At 47.7% G+C, this 22,622-nt stretch overlaps 1 protein-coding gene across 3 annotated transcripts in view; it reads right to left on the bottom strand.

Annotated features, from left to right (window-relative positions):
* The window catches only part of LOC146871825 (ATP-dependent chromatin remodeler CHD8-like), a 3,469,548-nt gene that overhangs the window by 504,007 nt on the left and 2,942,919 nt on the right, over positions 1–22,622 (bottom strand). For all 3 annotated transcript variants that reach the window (XM_085651762.1, XM_085651758.1, XM_085651757.1), the window contains one exon: positions 14,367–14,575. In XM_085651762.1, coding sequence (XP_085507888.1) covers positions 14,367–14,575 — 209 coding nt within the window. The remainder of the gene's footprint in view (positions 1–14,366; positions 14,576–22,622) is intronic.

Genomic DNA, 22,622 nt, shown 5'->3' with positions numbered 1-22,622 from the left:
CTTTTTCATCGCCAAAAAAGACTGCGACGAGTTACGAGCCTGCATCGATTACCGCGCCATCAACAAGATAACCATCAAGAACCGGTACCCTCTCCCCTTGATTCCCGTATTGCTAGACCAGCTCAAGGGGGCCCAAATATACACCAAGCTGGATCTTCGAGGTGCATACCATTTGGTTCGTGTAAAATCTGGGGACGAATGGAAAACGGCGTTCCGAACGAAGTTCGGTCTTTACGAGTATCAAGTGATGCCCTTCGGGCTATGCAACGCTCCAGCAGCATTTCAGTTCTTCATGGATGAAGTTCTCCGAGGTCTGCTGGAGGTGTGTTGCATAGTCTACATAGACGATATACTCATCTATTCGTCCACCTTACAGGAACACATCACCCATGTGCAGGAAGTGTTGACACGTCTTCAACGCCATTCGCTATATGCCAAGTTGGAGAAATGCTTATTTCATGTACCGGAAATTGCCTTCCTAGGGTACATCATTAATGCACAAGGGTTTCAAATGGATACCGCCAAAGTAGATGCAATCACTTCCTGGAAGGCCCCAAGCCACGTTAAGGCGGTACAACGATTCCTGGGGTTCGCCAATTACTATAGGCGGTTTATAAAGGACTTCTCGAAAGGTGATTCACCCCATCTCTCGTCTACTGAGAAAAAATACTCCTTTTATCTGGGATCAAGAGGCGGAACGGTCTTTTCAGGAACTAAAACGACGGTTCACAACAGCTCCCATTTTGTTACACCCAAATACTGACCTGCCTTTCGTGGTGGAGACGGATGCGTCTCAATACGCCATAGGAGGAGTGCTGTCGCAAAGACACCAACAAACGGGGCAACTCCATTCGGTGGCGTTTTATTCCAAGAAACTATCCCCGAGTGAGGTGAACTACTCCATTACGGATAAGGAACTGCTGGCCATCAAACGGGCTTGCGAAGAGTGGAGGCACTATCTGCTAGGGGCAAGCCATACAGTTGAGATGTACACCGACCACAGAAACCTTTTGTTCCTGAAATCTGCCAGAGCCCTCACACCACGTCAGTTACGCTGGTCCCTGTTCTTCTCTGATTATGACTTTCTCATCAAATACAGACATGGACCCCAGAACGGCAAGGCCGATGCCTTATCCCGTATGGAAGAAACCATACACCCCGAAGCGAGCCTACCCCCTGATCCACCGTCGATCCTGCCCAGCAAGGCTTTTGCTCATCAAGTGCATGCCCTCGCCTCGTCTGACGAATACCTCGAGGCTGTAAAAGCGTCCTTAACCGACTTCAACAGTTCAGCCTGGATACAAATAGACCCAGCCCACAGAACCAAAAAAGGGGAATTCCTGTTCCAGAACGATGCCTTATTTCTCCCACAGAAGACACAACAACAGCAAGCGATTTCCTGGGTTCATGATTCCGCGCTAGGAGGCCATTTGGGGGTATACAAAACCATAGCAGGGCTTGAAAGATCCTTTTGGTGGCCCACATTACGAACAGATGCCAAAGAATACCTGAAGAATTGTGCCATCTGTGCGCAGAGTAAGGTCAGCCATTCAAAACCAGCGGGGCTGTTGTGTCCCATACCCATCCCACCAGCCCCATGGCATACGGTATCGATGGATTTCATCGTTGAGATGCCACCCTGTGAAGGATACACCACCGTGCTAGTAATTATTGATCACCTAACAAAGATGGGCCACTTCGTCCCTCTCAAAAGACTACCCACGGCGGGCGAACTGGCTCTGGTATTCCTACAACATGTGGTGAGAGCACACGGACTACCAAGGGTGCTTATCACAGACCGAGGATCCCAGTTTACCTCACGCTTTTGGAGAAAACTATGTGAAACTATGAACATCGATGCCCGTCTATCCACAAGTTACCATCCCCAGACGGATGGCAAAACAGAACGTCTGAACCAGACGTTAGAACAGTACCTGCGCTGCTTTACCCTCCAAAACACCATGGAGTGGTACCCCTTAATATGGTTAGCAGAGTTCGCCTACAATAACGCAGAACACACCACCCTAGGGTGTTCCCCGTTCTTTTGTCTTTATGGTTTCCACCCCGACATTCTTCCATTCGAGTGGCCTGTGGTCACTACACACCCTACAATTCAAGAACACCATACGCATCTCCGCACCATTCTCAGAGAAACCAAACTCCATTTAGAGACAGCGCAAAACACACAAAAACTATACGCTGACCGAAAGAGAGCGCCAGAACCCGAGTATAGGGTGGGAGACAAGGTATGGTTATCCACCAAGAACTTGCATCTAAAAGGGGTGGGTAAACTAGCACCCAAGTATGTGGGGCCATACCGAATAGACCGCGTCCTGAATCCCGTTGCGGTAAGGCTAAGCCTACCAGCCTCCTGGAGGATACATCCTGTTTTCCATGTTTCCCTTTTCCGACCATGCCCTGCCAACATGAGACTACCTCTGACTCCCCTCCCTGTGGAGGTGGAAGGGCAAGAGGAATATGAAGTCCAAGCCTTACTAGACTCCCGACAGGTGAGGGGAAGAGTACAATACCTGGTTGAGTGGAAAGGGTTTGGGCCAGAAGAACGGACTTGGGAACCAGCAGCTAACTTACATTGTCCAAAACTACTCCGACAATTCCATGCCAAACATCCTGGTAAACCAGGACAACCGCCGAGACGGCGGTCCTTGAGAGGGGGTACTGTCATGATCCTCGCAAGCCATTTGGCTTCTAGACGGAAGATCGGCGCCCCTAGGGGGTATCTCACAGCGCGGCAAAGGTGCGTACTCCTAAGACCGACTACAAGTCCCAGAAGACATCGGGACGTCCAACGGCGGAGCACCAGAAGCGGGGTCGGTCACATGACCGCCGCTATAAGACCATCCCCCTCTGGAGAAACGGCGCTTGACAATCCGAGGAGGTTCCCTGAAGACAGCGCTTAGCGGATGGTATTCCCCGCTGGAGGACGAGCGCTCGCTTACTTTTCCAGCATCGTGACTCCCATGTCCCGAACCCGTTGGCACGCCGCTCCTGAGGTCTCCCTGGTTCCCGTTCCTGCCTGAGGTACCTTGATCCGGTATCGGGTAGGACACTCCGTTGGGAGGAGCAGGAGCACCCGTTTGCATCGTACTTTACTAGGCAGTGACGTAACTGCCGTTGCCCAGTGGCTTTCCCGAGGAATCCCCGATTTCCGTCTCCTTCGACAGCGTCCTGCGCAGGCAGCGCGAGGAGGCGTGGATGCCCAGCCACTTACTGCTACCTTTGCTTACAGAGAGAGAACGCCTTTTTGTTTAGATAGGCATTGCTGGTTGCCGCCACGGTAGTGAGGTTAACTACCGCTTGCGCAACAACAGAACGAACTGGTTCTGCGCAGACCATACCCTATCTATCATTTCCAAGACCGTGAAGCCTACGGTCTCCCTGTCTGGGGAATCAAGGTTAGCGCCCGCAGTAGGTGAGTGGTGGCCCTCGAGCGGGGAACAGGGAGGCAGGGGGTAAGTGGTACTTCCTTCCATAATGCTCTGACTTGTCTGTCTCCCCCTCACTGCAGCCTGCTTGAGAACTACCCGTCAGACCCTCCGGCCCACTGACAGAAGAGACAAGCGGACCCTATCCTTCCCTTCATTTGTTCCTCTCTTTTTCCCCCTAAGTGCCTCTACCACGCATGGGTTGTTTTGGTTCGCCAGCATGGGGTTGCACCAGTGGGAAGGGAGAAATATTCTACACGTCATCGTTCCTGCCGATCGATCAGCAGGTTAGTAGGAGCCTAGAGTATACGGCTACTGCCGGCCTGACAGGGGTAGATGTGAGTTCTAGGCAGTACCCTGAACGAATAATTTGGGTCACCCATTTGTCTGATGTGATGGACTCCCAGACGTGAAGGAAATTTTGTAGTCTGCCCCCGACCGGAGTGGGATGGTCTGGAGGGAGCAGGGGAAAGTCACTGGGTAGGCGGTGTGGCAGAGCGGGCGGTATTTGTTTTGCCTCTGCCTTTATTGTTATTGCCTCTATATCCGCCTCTTTGATAACCTTTTGTGAAGGTGGACTGAGGACGGGATTTGTAGGACGTGGACGCGCTATCTGAGGAGTAGCCTCTGCCCATGCCCCGAAAGGAAGAGCGGCGAAAGGAGCGCCTAGGAGGGTGTGACTGTAGGGCTCCCATAGATTTCGCCGTATCTGTGTCTTTCTTCATCTTCTCGAGAGCCTCATCTATCTTTGGACCGAATAAATATTCTTGATCAAATGGATGGTTTAATATGGAGGCTTGTACCTCAGGTTTAAAGCCTGAAACTCTCAGCCAAGCATGTCGACGGAGGAGGACACTGGTGTTAATTGCCCTGGAGGCTGTGTCTGCTGCGTCTAAGGCACAGCGTATAGAGGTATTAGTTATGGTCTTACCCTCTTGAATTAATTCATTGGCCCGATTTTTATATTTTTCTGGGAGATGGTGCATGATGGTTTCTAGTTCATCATAATGCGCTCTGTCGTTTCCGGCCAATAGCGCTTGAGTGTTGGCGAAACGCCATATATTGGCTGCCTGTGACGCAGTGCGTTTTCCTGACGCGTCCAGGAGCTTTGACTCTGTCAGGCGGTGGTGCTTCGCCTGACGCCTGGGAATTTGATCTCTTTCTTGCAGTGGATACCACTAGGGAATCCAGTGGCGCTGGCCCTTTGATGTAGGCAGGATCTGTGAGGGCAGCTTTATACTTTTTCTCTATGCGTGGGTTTAGGACCCTAGCCCTGACTGGGTCTTTAAAAACCTCTGGCGCATGTTTTATTACCCCTTTGAGCATAGGTAGTATAGCAGTAGACCTATGTGCAGTATCAAAGGTGTCAAGGAGGAAATCTTCCTCTACTGGGTCAGTGTGTAGCTCTACCCCGTGATAATGTGCCGCCCTCTTAAGTAGGTGGTGAAAACCTAGTGAGTCTACTGGTGGAGATGGCCTGGATGGATAAAGGTCATCTTGTGGGACACCTGGAATGTCTGGATTATTATAATCGTCCCATGGGTCTGGGGATCCTGTAGGGGTGGGGTCTTGTGGCGCATCTGCTGGATCGTAGTAAGGGTCCCCCTGATCATCATAGTCTGGAGACGGGGTCGGAGAGTGATGAGGCAGGGGCGGAGAAGGCGGAGGGGGCGGAGGTGGAGAGGGTGGAGGAGGTGGGGAAGGCACTCTGAAAGGGGAGGTAGCAGAGCCTTTCCTCTTTGGAGGTGGAGGCGGAGCTGGTTTGTCCAAATGTCTCTTTTTAGAAGAAAGTGCCAAATGTCCAGTTTTTGGATCCTTGGTAAGTGTCTTTTGCAAAGGATCCGGTGTAAACAGTTCTTGAGACAATGGGTGTTCGGTCGGCGCCGAAGGTTTCGGGGCCGATGGCTTTTTAGGCTTGTCCGTGCCGTGCTTTTTTGGAACCTCCGATTTTTTGGTCGGCGCCGAGGCAGGCTTCGGCGCGGGAGTGTCGGTGCCGAGGCCTTATGATGTTTGGTCGGTACCGAGAGGCTGGGTTTCGACACCGAGGGCTTTGGTGCGGAGCTCGGTGTCGAGGTAGAGGCCGATCTCTTTTTCGGTGCCGAAGTGTGTTTATTGGCACCGCTGGCAGGCTGGTTCGAGCACGAGCCGCCGGAAGGCTTATTAGGCTTCTTCACCGGGCCCGAAGGTGGGGTGTTCGAAGCAGTGTCTTTGGTCTTGCCTAGGCCCGGAGGCGAAGGCGTGACCAAAGCCTTTTTGGGTGTCGGAGCGGGTGTGGGAGGGGGTATTTTACTCACGACCCTCTGCGCCGGGGTGATGTCCTCCACATCCGAGTCGTCGGCTTCGGAAGCACTGACGAGGTCCTCTTCGGTGTGCTGCTGTCCCGGAGCTTCGACGTCGTCCCCGAAGATGTCGACTGGAACGGAGGTCGAGGAGTGCGCCATGTTTCGTCTGGCCCTTCGATCTCGAATAGTCTTTTTGGATCTGAAAGACTTGCAGGCGGGACAGTCTCGAGCCTCGTGTTCAGGGGAGAGGCAGAGGTTGCACACCTCATGAAGATCGGTGTGGGGGATTTGGACCCACATCGAGGGCACTTCTTGAATGGAGTTCTTTCCATCAGCCGGGACCGGAGCTTGGATAGGCCCGAATGCCGCCGTCGACGACTGGAATCGAAGGTGTGTCGAAGAGAAGGTGATTGAGGAGATCAGGATCTGAACAATACCGCGAAGAGCGAGGATTCCGCTTCAATCGTCGAACTGGAAATGTTCGGAACCGGAGCGCGAAGTATTACATCCAAGCCCGATGGCGGAAAAAAACAATCTGAGGATGGAGCCGAAGCCCATGCGCAATACGGACCAAGGGAGGAGTCACCGACCTCGTGACTCCCAAAGACTTTCCAAGAAGAAAAACAAACTGCAAACATCCGGGCCCAACACCAGATGGCGATCTATGCAAAAGTGTGTAATCTGCAGCTCATATGCCTCGAACATAATATTTATCTTTTATTGAATTTTTTTAAATAAAGATTATTTATATGTGTGTTAGACAAGAAGGACTATTCCAATAGAACAAGTATGAACAATTAATAAATACTAATACATAAAAATGGCTAGCAATTGGGGTACCACCTTCTTCACCACCTGTGACAAGGTACCTGTGACTCCTTCATTTGGACGTCGCTCTCACGATGAACTGGATAGTCTTTGGCGCCTTTTCTACTCTGAGTTTTACTTCTATGCCTATTATCAGGATTATACCTTTGGAGTATCGTGAATAGTTCAATATCCCCCCCGGAATAGGATTTACGTTACATTAGTATCTTGGGATCCAATCGATATGTGCTAAGCAAGCCATTATCGAGCTTTGCTTCCGCCCCCTGTATTCCTGCGCTATCTAATCAGAGTCATGTTAAATGTTGCGGCCGCCCTATGAATGTTGGAACACCACCGGAGATTTCTTTTTTGAAAATTTCTGTGATCCCGTACGGCCTGAAATTTAGATTTTTCTACTTCTAACTTTGATTAGGACTGTGGCCCTGTCTCTTTCAATCGTGAGCCTTCAGAGCCCTTGTCTTGAGCTGCTCCTTCATATCCTTACAGGTCCCTGGACATCATCTTTACACTGTTTCTTTGCGTCCTGAAGAAGGTGGTACCCCAATTGGGGGTTGTCTCCCGAAACGCTTGTCGGCGCTTTGAACGGGGGCCCCCCACCTTTTTGATTGTATCTCAGCTAATACTTTGCTTCAGAAATTATGACACTACTATTATGCATCAATTTGAGTACCTACAAAACTGCTTTTTTGAATCTAAGGCCGGTGGGGCCCTTATGTATATTTAGGTTTTTTCCTTGGTGTAAGTGTGACATGTGCATCTGTGGTGCGGTATGAATTTGGTTTGAGTCTGAGTGAATGTTGTAATTAAGTGATGGGTAACTGGGATCTTGTTTCTTTGTATTTGATTGAGTATGCAGCGACTTGCTAGCCATTTTTATGTATTAGTATTTATTAATTGTTTATACTTGTTCTTTTGGAATAGTCCTTCTTGTCTAACAAAAATATAAATAATCTTTATTTAAAAAAATTTAATAAAAGACGAATATTATTTTCTACTTTTGTCTAGATATTTTGTTCTTTTTGGTCCGGTCAGAGTGTCACCAGCTTAATAAATGATACATTGTACTTATTGAAACATACGGGTAGAGTACTTCTTCATTTTCTATTTTGTTCTTTCCCCTGATTCTTTACCCATATCAGTTTACTAGGGGTCCCCCTTTAATTTATTGGTTGCTGCTTGGTGCCGGGCTGGGAACCTCAGTGCGCTGCTGGACCTTCCTCATTGGATTACAGATCCCGCTGGGCCCTCCCGGTCTAGATGCCAGCTCTGGAGAGTGCTCACTGGCTTCGGCCATGACAAGAGGTAGGAGGTGCTGTGCAGCCTAGGCAGCCCCTTCATCCAGGCGACTTTTCAATGCTTCCTGCGTCTGTATTGCTGGGCCCCGAGTCCCACCCCATGAACTTCCGGGAGCCCCGCTCTGAGGGCGCAGCGGTTTTGGGATCACGCTGGACCCGCTGCCACTAACGATTTCACCACTGTGTCAGCATTGTGGTTGCGGCCATTGCTGCTCTATAACTCATTAGTGACTAGGCTTCTGGCCGGCACATGACCACTGTGCGCCCCTCCCTCCATTAATAACATACTCAGCGCCGTATAGAAACTTGGCAATAACAGAGCTTGGGATCGGTGCGCTGGGGGCGCGATGATTCCACAAGTCGGAACGCCGATTCTTCTTATAATTCATCCTTGGGGGCATGTTACCTACCTTAGTTGCACAGAATTGGTCGCAACGACCCCAAACAGCGCCAACTCAATTTTGAGGCTGGAACGACCCGTAGGCATGAAGAAGCTGAGAGCCCCAGTGAACCGGAACCAAGCCAACTGGAGGGCGCTGCCGCTATAATGGCCAAGTTGCGGGCTGGCTTTCAGGCCATCGACGCCCGCCTGGATACACTCACCACTTGACAACATCCATGGCCGTCTGGAGGTGCAGGACAACCGTATGGGGAATGCTGAACAACGGATTTCTGATCTAGAGGATGTGCAACCCACCATTCAGAGAAGATTGGAGAGGGAGGAGGGCCTACTAAAACAGTTTGCTACCAAGGCAGAGGATTTAGAAGCGAGCTCACGCAGGAATAACATCAGCATAGACGGTATAGCCGAATCTACGGACACCAGACCCATGGCCAAATTTGTTGAGTCCGTCCTCTTGGAGGAATTCGGGAGATAGGCCTTCTGTGCCACATTTGCGGAGGAGCGAGCACACCGAACATTGGAACCCTGCCTGGCGCTGGGAGCGACCCAGAGGATAATCATTGCCAAAATCCTTAATTATCATGACCAGGATGTTGCACTCCGACTGTCCAGAGAGCGCGGCTCGCTCAGTTACCAAGGATCGAACATCGCAATTTTGCCGGACTTTACACCAATAGCGCAAGAGGCTCGCCACAAATACATGGACATTAAGCGCTCCCTCCAAAAAGTGAATATTAAATACGCCATGCTTACCCGGCCCAGATTCGAATTGTGGTAAAGCGCATATCTTAGACCCTCCTGACGAAGCTGCAAAATTCTGGAAGAAACAGCAGAACGTGGATAGATTGGCAAGGACACGTTGGTAGCCGTGACCCTGGCTCTTGATGGCTGACTCGTGAACGGAAGTATGCTTGGAATGCTCTTAAGTACTGACATGAAACAATGGAAGTCGCCGTATTATGTTTAAGACTGCTGGAAGACATTTTACAAGGCTGAAGATCTACTCTGCTGCATTTCCAAGCATTAAAGGCTTATTGCTGTGTAATAAGTACATATTGGGCGGACACGATCTTGTCTTTACATATTCTACAAACAGGCAGCTCCCATGGAGCGCTGCCTTCCCTCTCAGGATGTTCTCCTGCTCTTCTCCCCCCCCCCTTCTTTCTTCTTCCCACTCCCTTCTGTCTGTTGCTATTCGACTGGGATTTACTGGGTGCTTTATTTTTGTGTATCCGATGTGGGAGGGGGGCTAGGGTGGGGTTGGGTTTTCTTTATGTTGTCTATTGTTCTGGTTTCTGTTGGTACGTAGAAAACCTACTTATATTACACATTGTGTGACTCTTACAAATCCGCAACTTGCAATGATCTAAATAGCTGTGTTTGAATGACCTCCGATGAAGAGCGCAGCCTTTGCTTGTGCCTTAACCTCTCAGAGGTTGTGGCCGATGACAAGGGCAGATACAATATTGTGTTGGGACTGTTGGGGGGAGAGTTAGTTCTCTTAGTTAATATATATGTACCAAATGTAGACACCCCTTATTTATTCCCCACAATCACTGCACATATTGACCGCCTAGGTGCTGACAATATACTTACAGGTGGAGACTTCAACCTCACGCTAACCACACTTTCGACACTACTGGCCCAGGCAGCCTCACGAAACCACAAGCTACACAGGGTCTCACCAACCTATAGCAGTCCACGCTGTTGGCGGATCCCTGGAGCACGAAACATCCAGGGGTTCGTAGTATTCATTCTATTCAGCCCTTCACGGCTCATGGTCCCTGATAGACCACTGGCACCTTACGCCACAACTACTACTGGAGGTACAAACGATTCACTATCTTTCCCACACACTGTCAGATCATGCCCGTTTTGCTCTCGGTGGACTTCCCGACGATTCCGAAACAACAATCTCTGTGGAGACTCCCCGAACGTTCTCAAACACACCCTAATCCGCTATCCGCTATACTACCACAGGGCTTGCCACGTTGCCGCGCTGAGATTTAGATGCTACCCACGACATGCTGGGCATGGACCAAATTACGGCGGTACCTACAAAAAGAGTCTCTAGACTCGACACATATATCATTGGCAGATAATCCGTAGCTACCCCCCACCACTGAAACTCTCACAAAACGCACATTAACCAAGCATAGATTCCACAAGATTGAAGATCTGTTTTAAGTCTCACGACCGTGTACGACGACATAACTTCTTTCCCACTGGGATGTTACTTACATGGACAGATTTTCTTCACAGGGTCCGTGGATCCCTGATTGATGCTATCCCGGATGCCTTGATGGAACCGGAGGACGTTCCCCCTCTCACGCTCATTATAACCTCGCCGGACAGTACCCACTTGATTTCAGGCCTGTACCACTTCTCATTATCTCTCCGCCCTGTAGCTGGGACCAAGGCGCGGGCAGCCTGGGAACGGGATCTAGGCAAATCGATAACTGACAACATATGGCACTATTGTTGTGCACAAATGCGTTACATCTCGAATAATCATTGCCATAAACATTTTAAATACATACATAGAGTTTATATAACCCCGAAATTGCTTGCAAAGATGAATCCCAGCATATCACACATGTGTTGGATGCGCTACCCGAGGCTGACTTCCCAAACCTTGCATGGAATTGTGCACCAGTGCAGGCGTACTGGGGGGAGGTCTTTCGGCATTTATACCTCATGGTAGAGCAGACTGTACAACTCACGCCATTGACAGCATTATTGGAGTATGTTCAACCTCTAAAAAAAGGTGTCAGGAGGTTCACGGCAATCGCCTTGCTCATTGCAAAACACATTTCTCTACACTGGGGCGAGCACAAACGCCAACTATGAGGGCAGGAATTGTTGTAATAGATATATAATTGATGTAACACACTGTGAATATAGTAGTCTTATCTTTTCAGGAACTGCTCCTTTGTACCCTGTTTATTGTTGGAATATGGTTTTTATTGTCATAATTGTATTTCATGGTTTTGAAGTGCTACACATTATCACGCACTATCAGTACGACTGTTCTTTGCAAACCTCTATAAAGAAAATAAAAAAGTAATTGGCAAAAAGTGTGGGGGGTGGGGTTACTGCAAGAGAAAGCCACTTCCCTACATAATTTGACATTTTGTGTGATATACAACCTGACATTTCTGTGATTGATTACTGTCTGAAAATAAGGTGTGTCCTTATTTGTGTATCAAGATCAGAGAGTAACTAGCACTATTCATGTTTCCTCCTTATATCAGTGATGAACAAGGATGTGAATAACAAAGACTGGGAAACTTATTCTACTCAGACATATGAATTTTGATGTTGTTTTTAATTTACTGTGATGATATACTTAGTATGCACAATGTTTTAAGAGAATTTGAAATGAAAGTGTGATTTTTCTGTATCGGGGTACAAAATATACTTTTATGAACTGCATTTTTATTGCTTTCTGATAATAAAGTGAGACATTTGTGCATCAATCAGGATTCAGTGTATAGATAATGATATGATTGAGAGTTGTATGAATGTTTCCCCACAATAAGACTAATAGTGTGTTGGCCAAATAAGAATGTTCTCACAAAAGGGATTGTTTTTTTATTGTTGCTGTATTCTGAACCCTGTCCCTTTTTGTTAGCAGGTTCTCTCTCTCATAATTTACTTAATAATTACTAAAGGCCAGTCTTATCTTTGGACCTTATTTCATTTGTACATCCCCTTGCAACTCCTTAAATCCTTCCAGGTCAAACTCTGCGTTATCCCTAAACACAGGTTGTCCAGCATGCTCAATCAACCAACCATTCTGGGATTTACAGAGTGCAACAATTCACCTGTGATGGTTTCATGACGCTGGACTGCTTTGTGGCAATTGTTCATTCGTACAGCCACATCTTGGGTCCTTTCCTTAATTCCTGGAGCGATGGGGCGGTCATGAGGTGCAGGAGAAGTTTGTTCCAAGCTTTGGCCGCCTGGTCTAAGAAGGAGCATCCTCTGCTGTTGCTTCAGGATTCCGGGGGGTGTCTGCGAGGAGGAGGGAGGGGATGAGCTGGTTGTTGTCCGTGTAGAAGATTATGTTGAGTCCGTGCAATCTGACTGTGTCAGCCAGGGGGGTCATGCAAGCATTTAAGAGTGGGGGGCGGAGGGACGATCATTGCGGGACGCTGCAGATCTACTTGGGTTCCGAGGTGAACAGTGGGAGATGGATTCTCTGGGTTTTTCCGGTGAGGTACGAGGCGATCCATTTGAGGGCATCATCCTGGATTTAGATATGGTAGCGTTTGTTGATCAAAATGTGATGGGAGATGTATCAAAGGCGGCTGACAGGTACAGGAGAATGAGGGCTGGCATTTCGCCGCGGACCAGTAGGGCCCTGCTGTCGTCGGTGACTGCGATCAGGGCTGCCTCTGTGCTGTGGTTTGCCCAGTATCTAGATTGAGAGGAGTCCAGGAAGTTGTTGCATTTCAGGTGTTCGTGAGTTGCTGGTTCATTGCCTTCTCGAGAACCTTAGATGGAAAGTGGAGCAGGGAGATGGGTCTGTAGTTCTTTGGTTCTGCTGGGTTGGCGGAATGTTTCTGCAGGGAGGGCTTTACTTCGGCGTGTTTGCAGTCCTCATGGAAGGAAACATAGGTGATAGAGGTGTTTAGGACTTTCTTGAGCTTGTTAACTAGCTCGAGAGGTTGGAGATGGGGTTGGGAGGAGGGGGGTAGAGCAGGGGTCCGTAGGTGCTCGTGAGTGTACGGAGCTCAGTATGGAGATTGTGGCCTGAGTTGTGAGAGGGACCCACTGGGTGAGCAGGTGTTTGGAGTTTGTGTCAGCAGGCTGATGCTGTATGCGGCATGGGGTTGAAGTTTGAAGTTTTCGTAGATGACTGAGATCTTGTCGTGGAAGAAGTCCTACAGGGTCTTGCACCATCCCTGGGAGGGGGTGATGTAGTTCCCAGTGGCTGTGGGTTTCAAGAAGTACTGGATGGAGAACAGCCACTTTCGTTGGTTTGTGCTGGCTTCTATGCTGCCTGCTAGGGCGTTCTTCTTTGTTTTGTTCAGGAGGTGGTGGTACTGGCTGAGTGCTATCTTGTAGGTAGTTTGGTCTCCTGTCTCCATGCCGGTGAGCAACTTCCTTTCTAGTTGCCGGCAGTTGCATTTGGTGGATTTCAGCTCTGCGGTAATCCAGCTGGCTCCTCTGGCAGGTCCTTTGGGTTTGGCTGGCTTGACAGGGACAATTGTGCTGGCACATTCTGTGATCCACTAGGAGAAGTTCTTCACAGCCTGTTCTGGGTTGGATGTTGTATCTGGGAGGTGGGAGTTTGAGAGTATTGTTTCACTGGTATCTTTTACCATTTTCTGCGTGTGGATCTGGGGGGCATGGTGCCAGTGCAAAAGCTGCCGACTTGGGAGCTGGAGATCCGGGTTTGAGTATTGGCGATGGCGCAACATCCTGTGATCTGAGTAAATCACTTAATCTCCTTGTGCCCACTAACGGTGATAAGCCACACTATGTAAATCTACAAACTTACCAACTCCAGGTGAGCTGTGAGAAGATGGGGTTGAGCATGTGTCCAGTGATGTGGGAAGGGTCGGAGACAAGTTGCTTGAGGCCAATACTGGTTATGCTCTATGCTGTTCTGGCTGCCAAATTTTGGAACTCTCTCGTGAATATTAGATTCTCTACTACAGAGAACGACTTACATAAACAAGACGTGGCTGTTTAACAATAACTAACCCTTCCTCCTCTCGGAGACTTGTCCTTAGCGCCGGGACACTCTGTTTTGAATAGCTGCATGCTTTACAAACCTTCATTCGTTCATTCACATATGATACTGCCCAATAAACTGTGACTTTCTTAAGAAAAAGCTCATAAAAATTCAATAAGAAAAAAAAAAAGAATAAGGATCATAAGTAACCTTAGTCACAAAGATGTTGCTGCATCTAGCCCCATCTGGTTTCATCTGCTATATGTGACTTTAAAATATTGTTTATTAATTGATGGCTACAATATCTCTCAAATGGACAGTTCAGTATTCAACTAAGAAGATTTAATGATGGGGAAGTTTAAAAATCACTTTGCAAGAACGCATATGGAGCATGGTGTAAACGGGCAGACAAAGGACATGACTCACCGTCTCCTGCTACTGGGGGAAGCCGGCAAACTTGCCGACACATAGCAACAAAACCAAGTAAGTACTTCATAAGGCTGGCATCCGTCTTTTTGTCAAGACGAGCGAAAGAGCGAAAGCGATCCCAGCTAAACTGCTGGGTGTCTGGGTCGTACTCCACCCCAAATGAAGACACTACCCGATAGAACTCAGACTCTTCTCGCCTTGTCCACCTGATCACGGAGAGAGCACAAGAAAGAGAAAAAACTATTGAGCATTGGATTCTTTAACCCACAGCTCCACCCAATACAAGTGAGAGTTTCAACACTTACATAACTAGTCAGACTCAGTTACATAAAACACACAAACATAGGCTTATAGTTGCTGCAGAGAATGTAACGCTTAGCCAAAAAAGCATACATATACAAACAGTACAATTTAAGTTTTATTTTCATTTATACCATGGACTTTGTGTTAGGTTTACAGCAATAACAGACTGAGCTGGGGTTGAAAGTTCTGTTTCACGGACCCAATGGCTTGTAGGCTAATGTCAAAGCAAAGATAAGTGGACACTTTTATGCTGAAGGCCCAGTACACTCGCCGGGAGAACAACCACAGGAAGCAGTCTACCCTAGCTTACCAACCATTTTTTTCTATTTGGGAAGGTAGATACCCTTACTTAGAGGAGGTCACTGCACCATAAATTCATATTATTGCAATTTCAGTTAAACTTGATCCCATTAATGTTAGGGTTTCCATCAAAAATATTTTACTACTCGGACCTGATCAATTGCCCCTGTGACAAGTCTTCTGCCCAAACAGACCTTCACATATTTTTTCTCTGTGGTTCTTATCTAAAGGAAAGGAAAACGTATATTGTACCAATTTTAAAGAGCCATCACTTTGTTCAATGTAGGTTGCGCTATTTTTCTTTAAATCATTATCCGACCACTTAGTGTATTTCTCTCTAGCTTCATTCCTTTGGGCCTGCATAAAAAAAAAAGAAAGTCCTTGGGACTATAACTTATTATGGAAATGTAATTATATATTGCATTTTAATTCGTATTTGATCTGGCAGTTTTTAGAATCTATATACTGAAACTTTGCATGTATTTTGTACCCTTTTTCATCCCACTTTAATAAGAACCTAAATGAAATGAGTATCGCATTCTACCTATGAGAATCACTTTTTGACATTTACTGTTGTTCATGTACTTTTATGATCCTACCTACTAATGATCAAATAAAGTTGGATTGATTGATTGATAAACGTGTTAGGTTTACAGTACACGAAGGAGATGATGTGCAGTCTATCCATTAAATACAAATATGTCTCATAGTTGGTTACGATGCTTACAATATGCTTTTAGACAATAGCATTCTTATCCTTTTCCCAAGGTTGTCATCACTGCAAATTACCAAGCCCTTACCTTATTCTACTAATCTCTCCATTCACTTTTTTTCATTTTGAAGGATGTCTGCCCTACGGCCATCACCAGTAAGAAACAAGCATTTATAATGCAATAGGTCTCGCATTTGTAAGAGTTAGAGCCATTGGTATTGTACATGACAATGTCTTTTACCCATTTGTTTTGGTTTGGAGTGGAGTAGAAGTATGTGGTGTGCAATTATGTGGGTTGGATTACAGGAGTTAGTTGTGGTATTGTGTGGCAAGGAATAGTATGGTGTGGAGTGGATTTGTGTAGTGGAATTATGTGGCATGGTGTATTTATGTGGTATTGACTATTAGAATTTTATGGAGTGGGACTGTTTCATGGAGTGTAATTATGTGGATTATTTTGTGTTGTGGAGTGGTATGTTGTGGAGTTTAATTACGTGGTGTACTGTTGAATTTTGTGGCATGATGTGGAATTCTTTGGCGTGGATTGGATGTATGCGGTGTGTTGTGTAATTGTGTTGTTGCTTTGAATTATGTGGTTTGTCATCGAATTATGTGGTGAAGTTGAATTGTGTGCTGGGAAACTGTGTGGAATTTAGTGAAATTATGCTTAACAGCCTAACATAGAAGCACCCAGAGTTGCAGACCTCTGATAAAAAAGTTAGGGAGCATTACTTAGGGGCTGCAAAGATATGCAGCACCATGAGAGTAACGTCCATTGGCAGTGCCGCAGAGGCAGCATAAAGCAAGTGAGGCGCTATGGAACAACCTAAAATAACGCAGCAGCACCTGTGTTTCCAAGAATGATAAAGGAGTGTAGGAAAGGCCACCTGGGAATTTGTAGTAAAGAGGCAGTCTAATGGTAAAACAAGGTGGATGGAGAAGTAAGGGGCAGGAGAAGGAGTGAACCAAAAGACAAGATCAAGATCATGATTAGCAAAAGTGGCTGAAGGTGAGTGGGCAGAGTGTTTTATGGTGCTTGGAAAGATAAAGGTGTGAAAGGAATGGGCAGAGAGGGGTTAGATGGACTACCTGGACGGAAAGAGCATAACGGAACTAATACAAAGATGTAGCTGGGCAAAGAGGAACATTAAGTGGTTTGGCAAGAAAGTGACAGGAAGTGGCTTGGGAAGAGAGAGAGAGAGGCTTTGATAGGAAATTGATAGAATTGACAGGAAGAGGCTTGCAGGGAACTGATATGAAGAGGTTGAGCAAAGAGGGAAATGGAGAGTTGAGTGGTCATCAGTAAAGGAAAACTGGTTAGAGAACAGAGCATGGCTGAGAAGAAAGGAACAGGAGTTGGCAAGAAAGGCATGAGGCAGCCTGACAAAGCGAGGCTGGATTTGTTTTGGGGAAATCTGGGCCCAGGAATTAGAGCCGACCAGATTCGTTTCAAAGTATTGATGTCTTAGAGAACAGGCAAATGGGAAGTACCTAGGCTGATCAATCAGGGAGGGGCACAAGACTGAGCAGAGTGGGACATGAGAAGGTAGTGTGTTAGAGCAAATCCAAAAGTGTGTTGAAAGAGACATAAATCAGACACGCATGGCTGTGAAGTGGCTTAGTATAGAAATGTGAAATTACTGGGCATATGTGGCTGTGCTGAGATCAGCAGAAGGGATGAGGTGATTGGGCTGGGCTGGTAGAGAGGGGCGGGCACCAGGGATGGAAAGGGTAGTGTTTTAGTATGTAGTTTGAAATCAGAGAGTGTAGGAAAGTGGCTCTGTATATACTGTTCCCAAATAGGTACAGTGTGTACAGAGTCCACAGTCCCCAGAGGTTTGGCAGAGGCTACAGTTAGATATAACCTTACTCTCTAAAGTGGTAGCTTGGTCGAGCAGTAAGGCAGTATCAGAGGACAGTGTAAAGCATTTCTTGTACACACTCAGTCAGCAAATGGTCTCACACACTCAAGAACTGAACTCTAGGCCAATGATTTTTGTATAAAAATATGTAGTTTTATTTTAGAACCAAAAATAGGCATCAAAATATACTTTCTCAGATTGAGTGGCTTTAGATAAATGCTTTTCAATGGGCAATAGACTTTGGATGCAATAGATACAGTTGTTGCAATAGGCAACACAATTTCAAACACAATTATACATTGAGCTCAATGGGAATTTCTAGTAAAATGCAATAGATTACTTTTTGGATTACTTTTCTTACCACAAGACTGGATCCTAGATTCAGTCCTGGGACAGTTCCTGCAAACAGTTGAGTAAAAGCGTTTTGGGTACAGTAGTGATTTTTAAGGAATATTATTGTATTTTAAAAGTTGACAAACTTTTTCAGCAAAAATCACCAATGTTATCCTATGGGAGGAAATTCACATAGCAGGTAAGTGGGGTTATAGTTACTTTTTCTAACTCGGTGTTGGATCCTGGATCCAGCACTGGGACACCTCCTGTAAACAGTTGAAAGAATGTGTTTTTGTTATACAGGTGATTTTTAACGAATATCTGTAAGTTTGCAAAATCGACACTTAGAAACTTTTTCAGCAAAAATCAGGCAATGTTATCCTAAGGAAGGAAATTCAAATTACCTGTAAAGTATGTTCTCGTTAATTTTGTAATCCAGTGCTGGGCTCCTAGGTTCAGCACTGGGACATCTATCTAAAACAGGTAAGTAATTACGTTTTCGCAGTTGGTGCGATTTTCAAAGAATGTTTGTAGTTTGCAAAAATCGACACTTAAAAGAAATTTCACAGAGAAACAGTCAATGGTTTCCTATGGAAGAAAAGTGGGTTAGCGGTAAGTATGGTTGTAATTACTTTTCAGGGTCAGTGCTGGGCACCAAGATCCAGCACTGCGATCTGTCCTGATAGCAGGTGAGTATTTTCGTTTTCGTTACTCGGTTGATTTTAGGTGAATATTTTAAAGTTTAGAAACTCCACACTTAGAAGAATTTCCAAGTGAAACCAGTCAATGTTACTCTATGGAAGAAATGAGAGCTATCGGCTTTTGGGTAAGTACTCGACTGGTAGAGTGAAGGTTCTGAGCATAGACTCAGAGGTCTCCCAGGGCCAGGTCATTACAGTACAGTTGTTACACCCTCAGTGGCACTGGGGCAGCCGGGTGCCGAGTGCGTTAGGCCCAATGTTATCCAATGGGAGGCAGGGGACCCTTGGTTGATGGCTGCTGGCTAGCAGGCCACGCGGCTGTGGGAGCTGGACTCCTGGCCACTTGCTCAGGGCAAATGGGGAAGTAGAGTAAAGTAGAGATTGCACTGCCAGGGGCACTTGGGCGGCTGGGTGCAGGGTGCTTTTGAGCGGTCGTGTGCTCAATGGATTGCAATGGAGAAGCTCAAAAACGAACAAAGGCTGCAAGCTCGGGGACGAAGATTCTTCAGGTGTGACCACCACTTCGAGAGGTAAGTTGGGTAGTTGGAGGATAGGTAGGCACCCAAGAGTTGGGCACAGGGGGCCGCAGGGTGCCGGGGTGCCTTTTGGTATCGGGTGGTCGCGGTTGGAGGGGTCCCTGGTTCTGAGGCTGCAGGCGTAGTCAGGAGCGTCGAGGTGCATCCTTTAGTGCTGGATTCGGGGTCACAGTCGTCGGGGGGACGTCCTCGGGGTCTTTGTTCACTACAGCACAGGCCAGGCATGGCGGGTGCAGAGTGTGCAGGGTTCGCGGTTCCTGGCTGATGCCAGGGGTCAGTTACTTGATTTGAGCAGTACCACTGCTCGTGGGAGTCCCAGTTGCTTAGAGTCACAAGGTAGCCAGGTCCTCCGGGGTTTGTGAGGTTGCTGGCAACTGGAGATGCCGGAGTTTAGCAGGGGCAGGTTCGAGGGTCGACAGGCCGGTAGGGCTGCGGCCAAAGCAGTTGGTGTCTTCCTCTTGTGAGCAGCTGCATGGCAGGTCTTCTTGTCTCTTGATCTTCTTTGCTGTTTTGGAATCTGGATCTCAGGAAGGAAGGTTCAGGGTGCCCCTAAATACTGAACTTATGGGCGTTACAGGTAGGTAAAGGGCAGTGACCAATGGGTCCCTGCCCTGGGGTGGGTACACCCCCTATCCTGCCACTCTCCAGTGGGAGGGGGGCAGTAGCCTAGTCCTGATTGGGCAGGGCTTCCCATCTGCAAGATGGCGAGAGCCCGGAGATGTGCTTCACCTCGTCTCCCCCACCTGAGGGGTGGGGTTGGCAGAGGCTGGAACACCCCCTTTCTTTCCTTCCTTTCCTTTCCATAGTCATAAAATCCTCCTAAGGAACTATAAGACGGAGGTGATAAGAACTAAGCAAGAGTACTTTACTTCTCTTACCTCCTCACTCTCTTCGCCGAAAGAGCTGTTCAAGATCGTAGACACGCTTACATCATTGAAGGTGCCTGATCCCGTTGTCAGCTCACAGCAGCTCTGCAATGATGTTGCACAATTTTTTCAATCTAAAATTGTGGACATATATTCGGCACTAGAGCTTCGAGGTCGGCACTATCTACCTCTACATGCTTATCAGTCTCATCGCTAACATCACCCGAGGAGGTGCTTTCAGGGTGTTTGTCCAACTTTCCACCCCTCTCCCTTCAGGAACTTGAAGTCCTCCTGATCAAGACTAGGTCGGGGTCTCCTCTAGACCCTTGCCCCTTGAAACTCCTTAAACAATGTAAGGAGATTCTTCTGCCTCCGTTATTAGATATCATGAACAGGGCAATGAGGGATGGGACTTTCCCCTCACAATGGAAAAGAGCGGTGGTTAAACCTTTGTTAAAAAAGCCCACATTAGACCCGGGGGTTCTCAAAAACTTCCGCCCCATTTCGCTGCTCCCAGCCCCTGCAAAGATGCTGGAAACCCATCTCAACCAGCATCTTGCAGCCTTTCTGGAAACTTCTGGCCTTCTGGATCACTCGCAGCATGGATTTCGGAGAGAGCATAGCACGGAGTCGGCCCTTACCATTGTGCTTGACAACATCCACACTAGAGTAGATAAGGGCCAGACCACTCTCCTTATCCTGCTAGATCTCACGGCTGCGTTTGATACCCTGTCTCCCTCAGTGTTAACATCTAGGCTGAGGGAGATAGGGGTGGAGGGGCCCGCACTTAGTTTGCTGGCCTCTTTTCTCGGCCAGAGGGAACAGAGAGTTAAGCTGGGGGAGTTCCTATCTCCATCCCTTCCTGTGCATTGTGGGGTCCCTCAGGGGTCGGCATTAATTCCGACCCTTTTCAACATCTATGTGACCCCTCTTGCCAGGCCTATTAGATCTTATGGGATGGAGGTAGTCTCCTATGCCGACGACACGCAGATATTGATGTCTCTCGCCCAACCTGTCATCTCCGCTGCCTCCAATTTTAGACACTGTATGGAGGCAGTTGCTCAATGGATGATTTGCAATTCATTGAAGCTTAATGGCGAAAAGACAGAAATTCTGGTGTTCGGAGGAAAGGAGGACATTTGGTCGGCGGAATGGTGGCCTACATCGCTGGGCGTGTGTCCGACACCCACTACCTTGGCCAGGAACTTAGGAGTCATGATTGACCCTACCCTGGGGATGGGTCAGCAAGTAAAGAGGACTATCTCCACATGTTGGGGCTTACTAAACATCTTGCGGAAGATCAAACATTATCTGTCCCTTCAAGCCAGAAAGCAAGTTGTAATTGCATTAATAGGCTCAAGACTTGACTATTGTAATGCCTTATATTCAGGCATCAACAAGGGTCTGTTAATGCGACTTCAAATGGTGCAGAATGCCGCCGCCAAGTTTGTACTGGATCTACCTAAGCGGGCTTCTGCTTCGGCTGCTAGAAAGACACTGCACTGGCTTCCAATTGAGGCCAGGATTTCTTTTAAGTCCCTATGTTTGATCTATGGGGCTTTGGCTACTAACAGATCTGGAGGCCTAAGGGACCTGTTGGCCCCTTATACACCTTCCAGAACTCTGCGCTCCGCCAATAAATCCTTGTTATCAGTCCCCCGTGTTCGTAGAGCCAAGTGGCGTGGCAGAGCTTTTTCAACGTTGGCTCCAAAGCTGTGGAATATTCTGCCGGCTGAGATCAAATCCCTTCCCTCAAAGCAAGCCTTTAGGAGGGCTCTCAAGACGTGGCTATTTGCTAAAGCCTACCCTTAGTTCTGGATTTGCCTTTTATGATTTTCTTTGGTTAGGCGCCTTGATGCCTTCAGGCTTAGTTGCGCATTTATAAATTTCATTTCATTCATTATAAATTTCATTTAATTCATTCATTCCTTGGAGTTTCCGGCCAGTCTTCTCGCCAGAGTGGGGGTCAGAATGGGTAGAGGCCAGTTGCTGAGTACAGCAAGTGGCCTGGAGAAGCTTACAAAGGCGGAATGCCTTTGAAGCTTCCCCTGCCCATCCGGGGGGAGAAGACCTAGCACCTCGCCCAGGATGTGCATTGTTGAAGGCCAAGGAAAGCGGATGGCTCTCTACCCAGGGGTCCAGCAACAGGTCTGCTGTGCGGCAGCCTAGGCAGCCCCTCAGACAAGACTTGGATTGTAGGTTAGGTTCAGGGGGCATCTCTAAGATGCCCTCTGTCGTGCATTGTACATTAAATCCCACACTGGCATCGGTGCGGATTTAATGTGCTGAGAAGTTTGATACCAAACTCCTCAGTCTTCAGTGTTGACATCAAGGTGCTGTGGAGTTCGTGTCGACGATCTCCCAGCACCATATACTCTTAAATGGCAGCACTGCACTTACAGAGCCTAGGAATGGACCTGGGTACTGTAGGGGCACAGGGCTCATGCACCTGTACCCACACCACTGTCATAGGGCACCCAGCTAGAGGGGTGGCTGATGTATGCCAGGGCAGTGCGTGTTGTGGGCATGGCACACAGGGAGGTGTGCCATGTCGACTCTCCGTTTAGTTTTGCACCCAGACACTCAGCCTGCAAAGGCAGTGTGTGTGTGTGTGTGTAACGCTACAGGGCCTCTAAGGGT

This window comes from Triturus cristatus, chromosome 1_1, assembly GCF_964204655.1.
Source record: "Triturus cristatus chromosome 1_1, aTriCri1.1, whole genome shotgun sequence".
Taxonomy (NCBI): Eukaryota; Metazoa; Chordata; class Amphibia; order Caudata; family Salamandridae; genus Triturus; species Triturus cristatus.
Note: the sequence above shows the minus strand (reverse complement) of the source record. Positions and strands in the feature narration are given on the sequence as shown.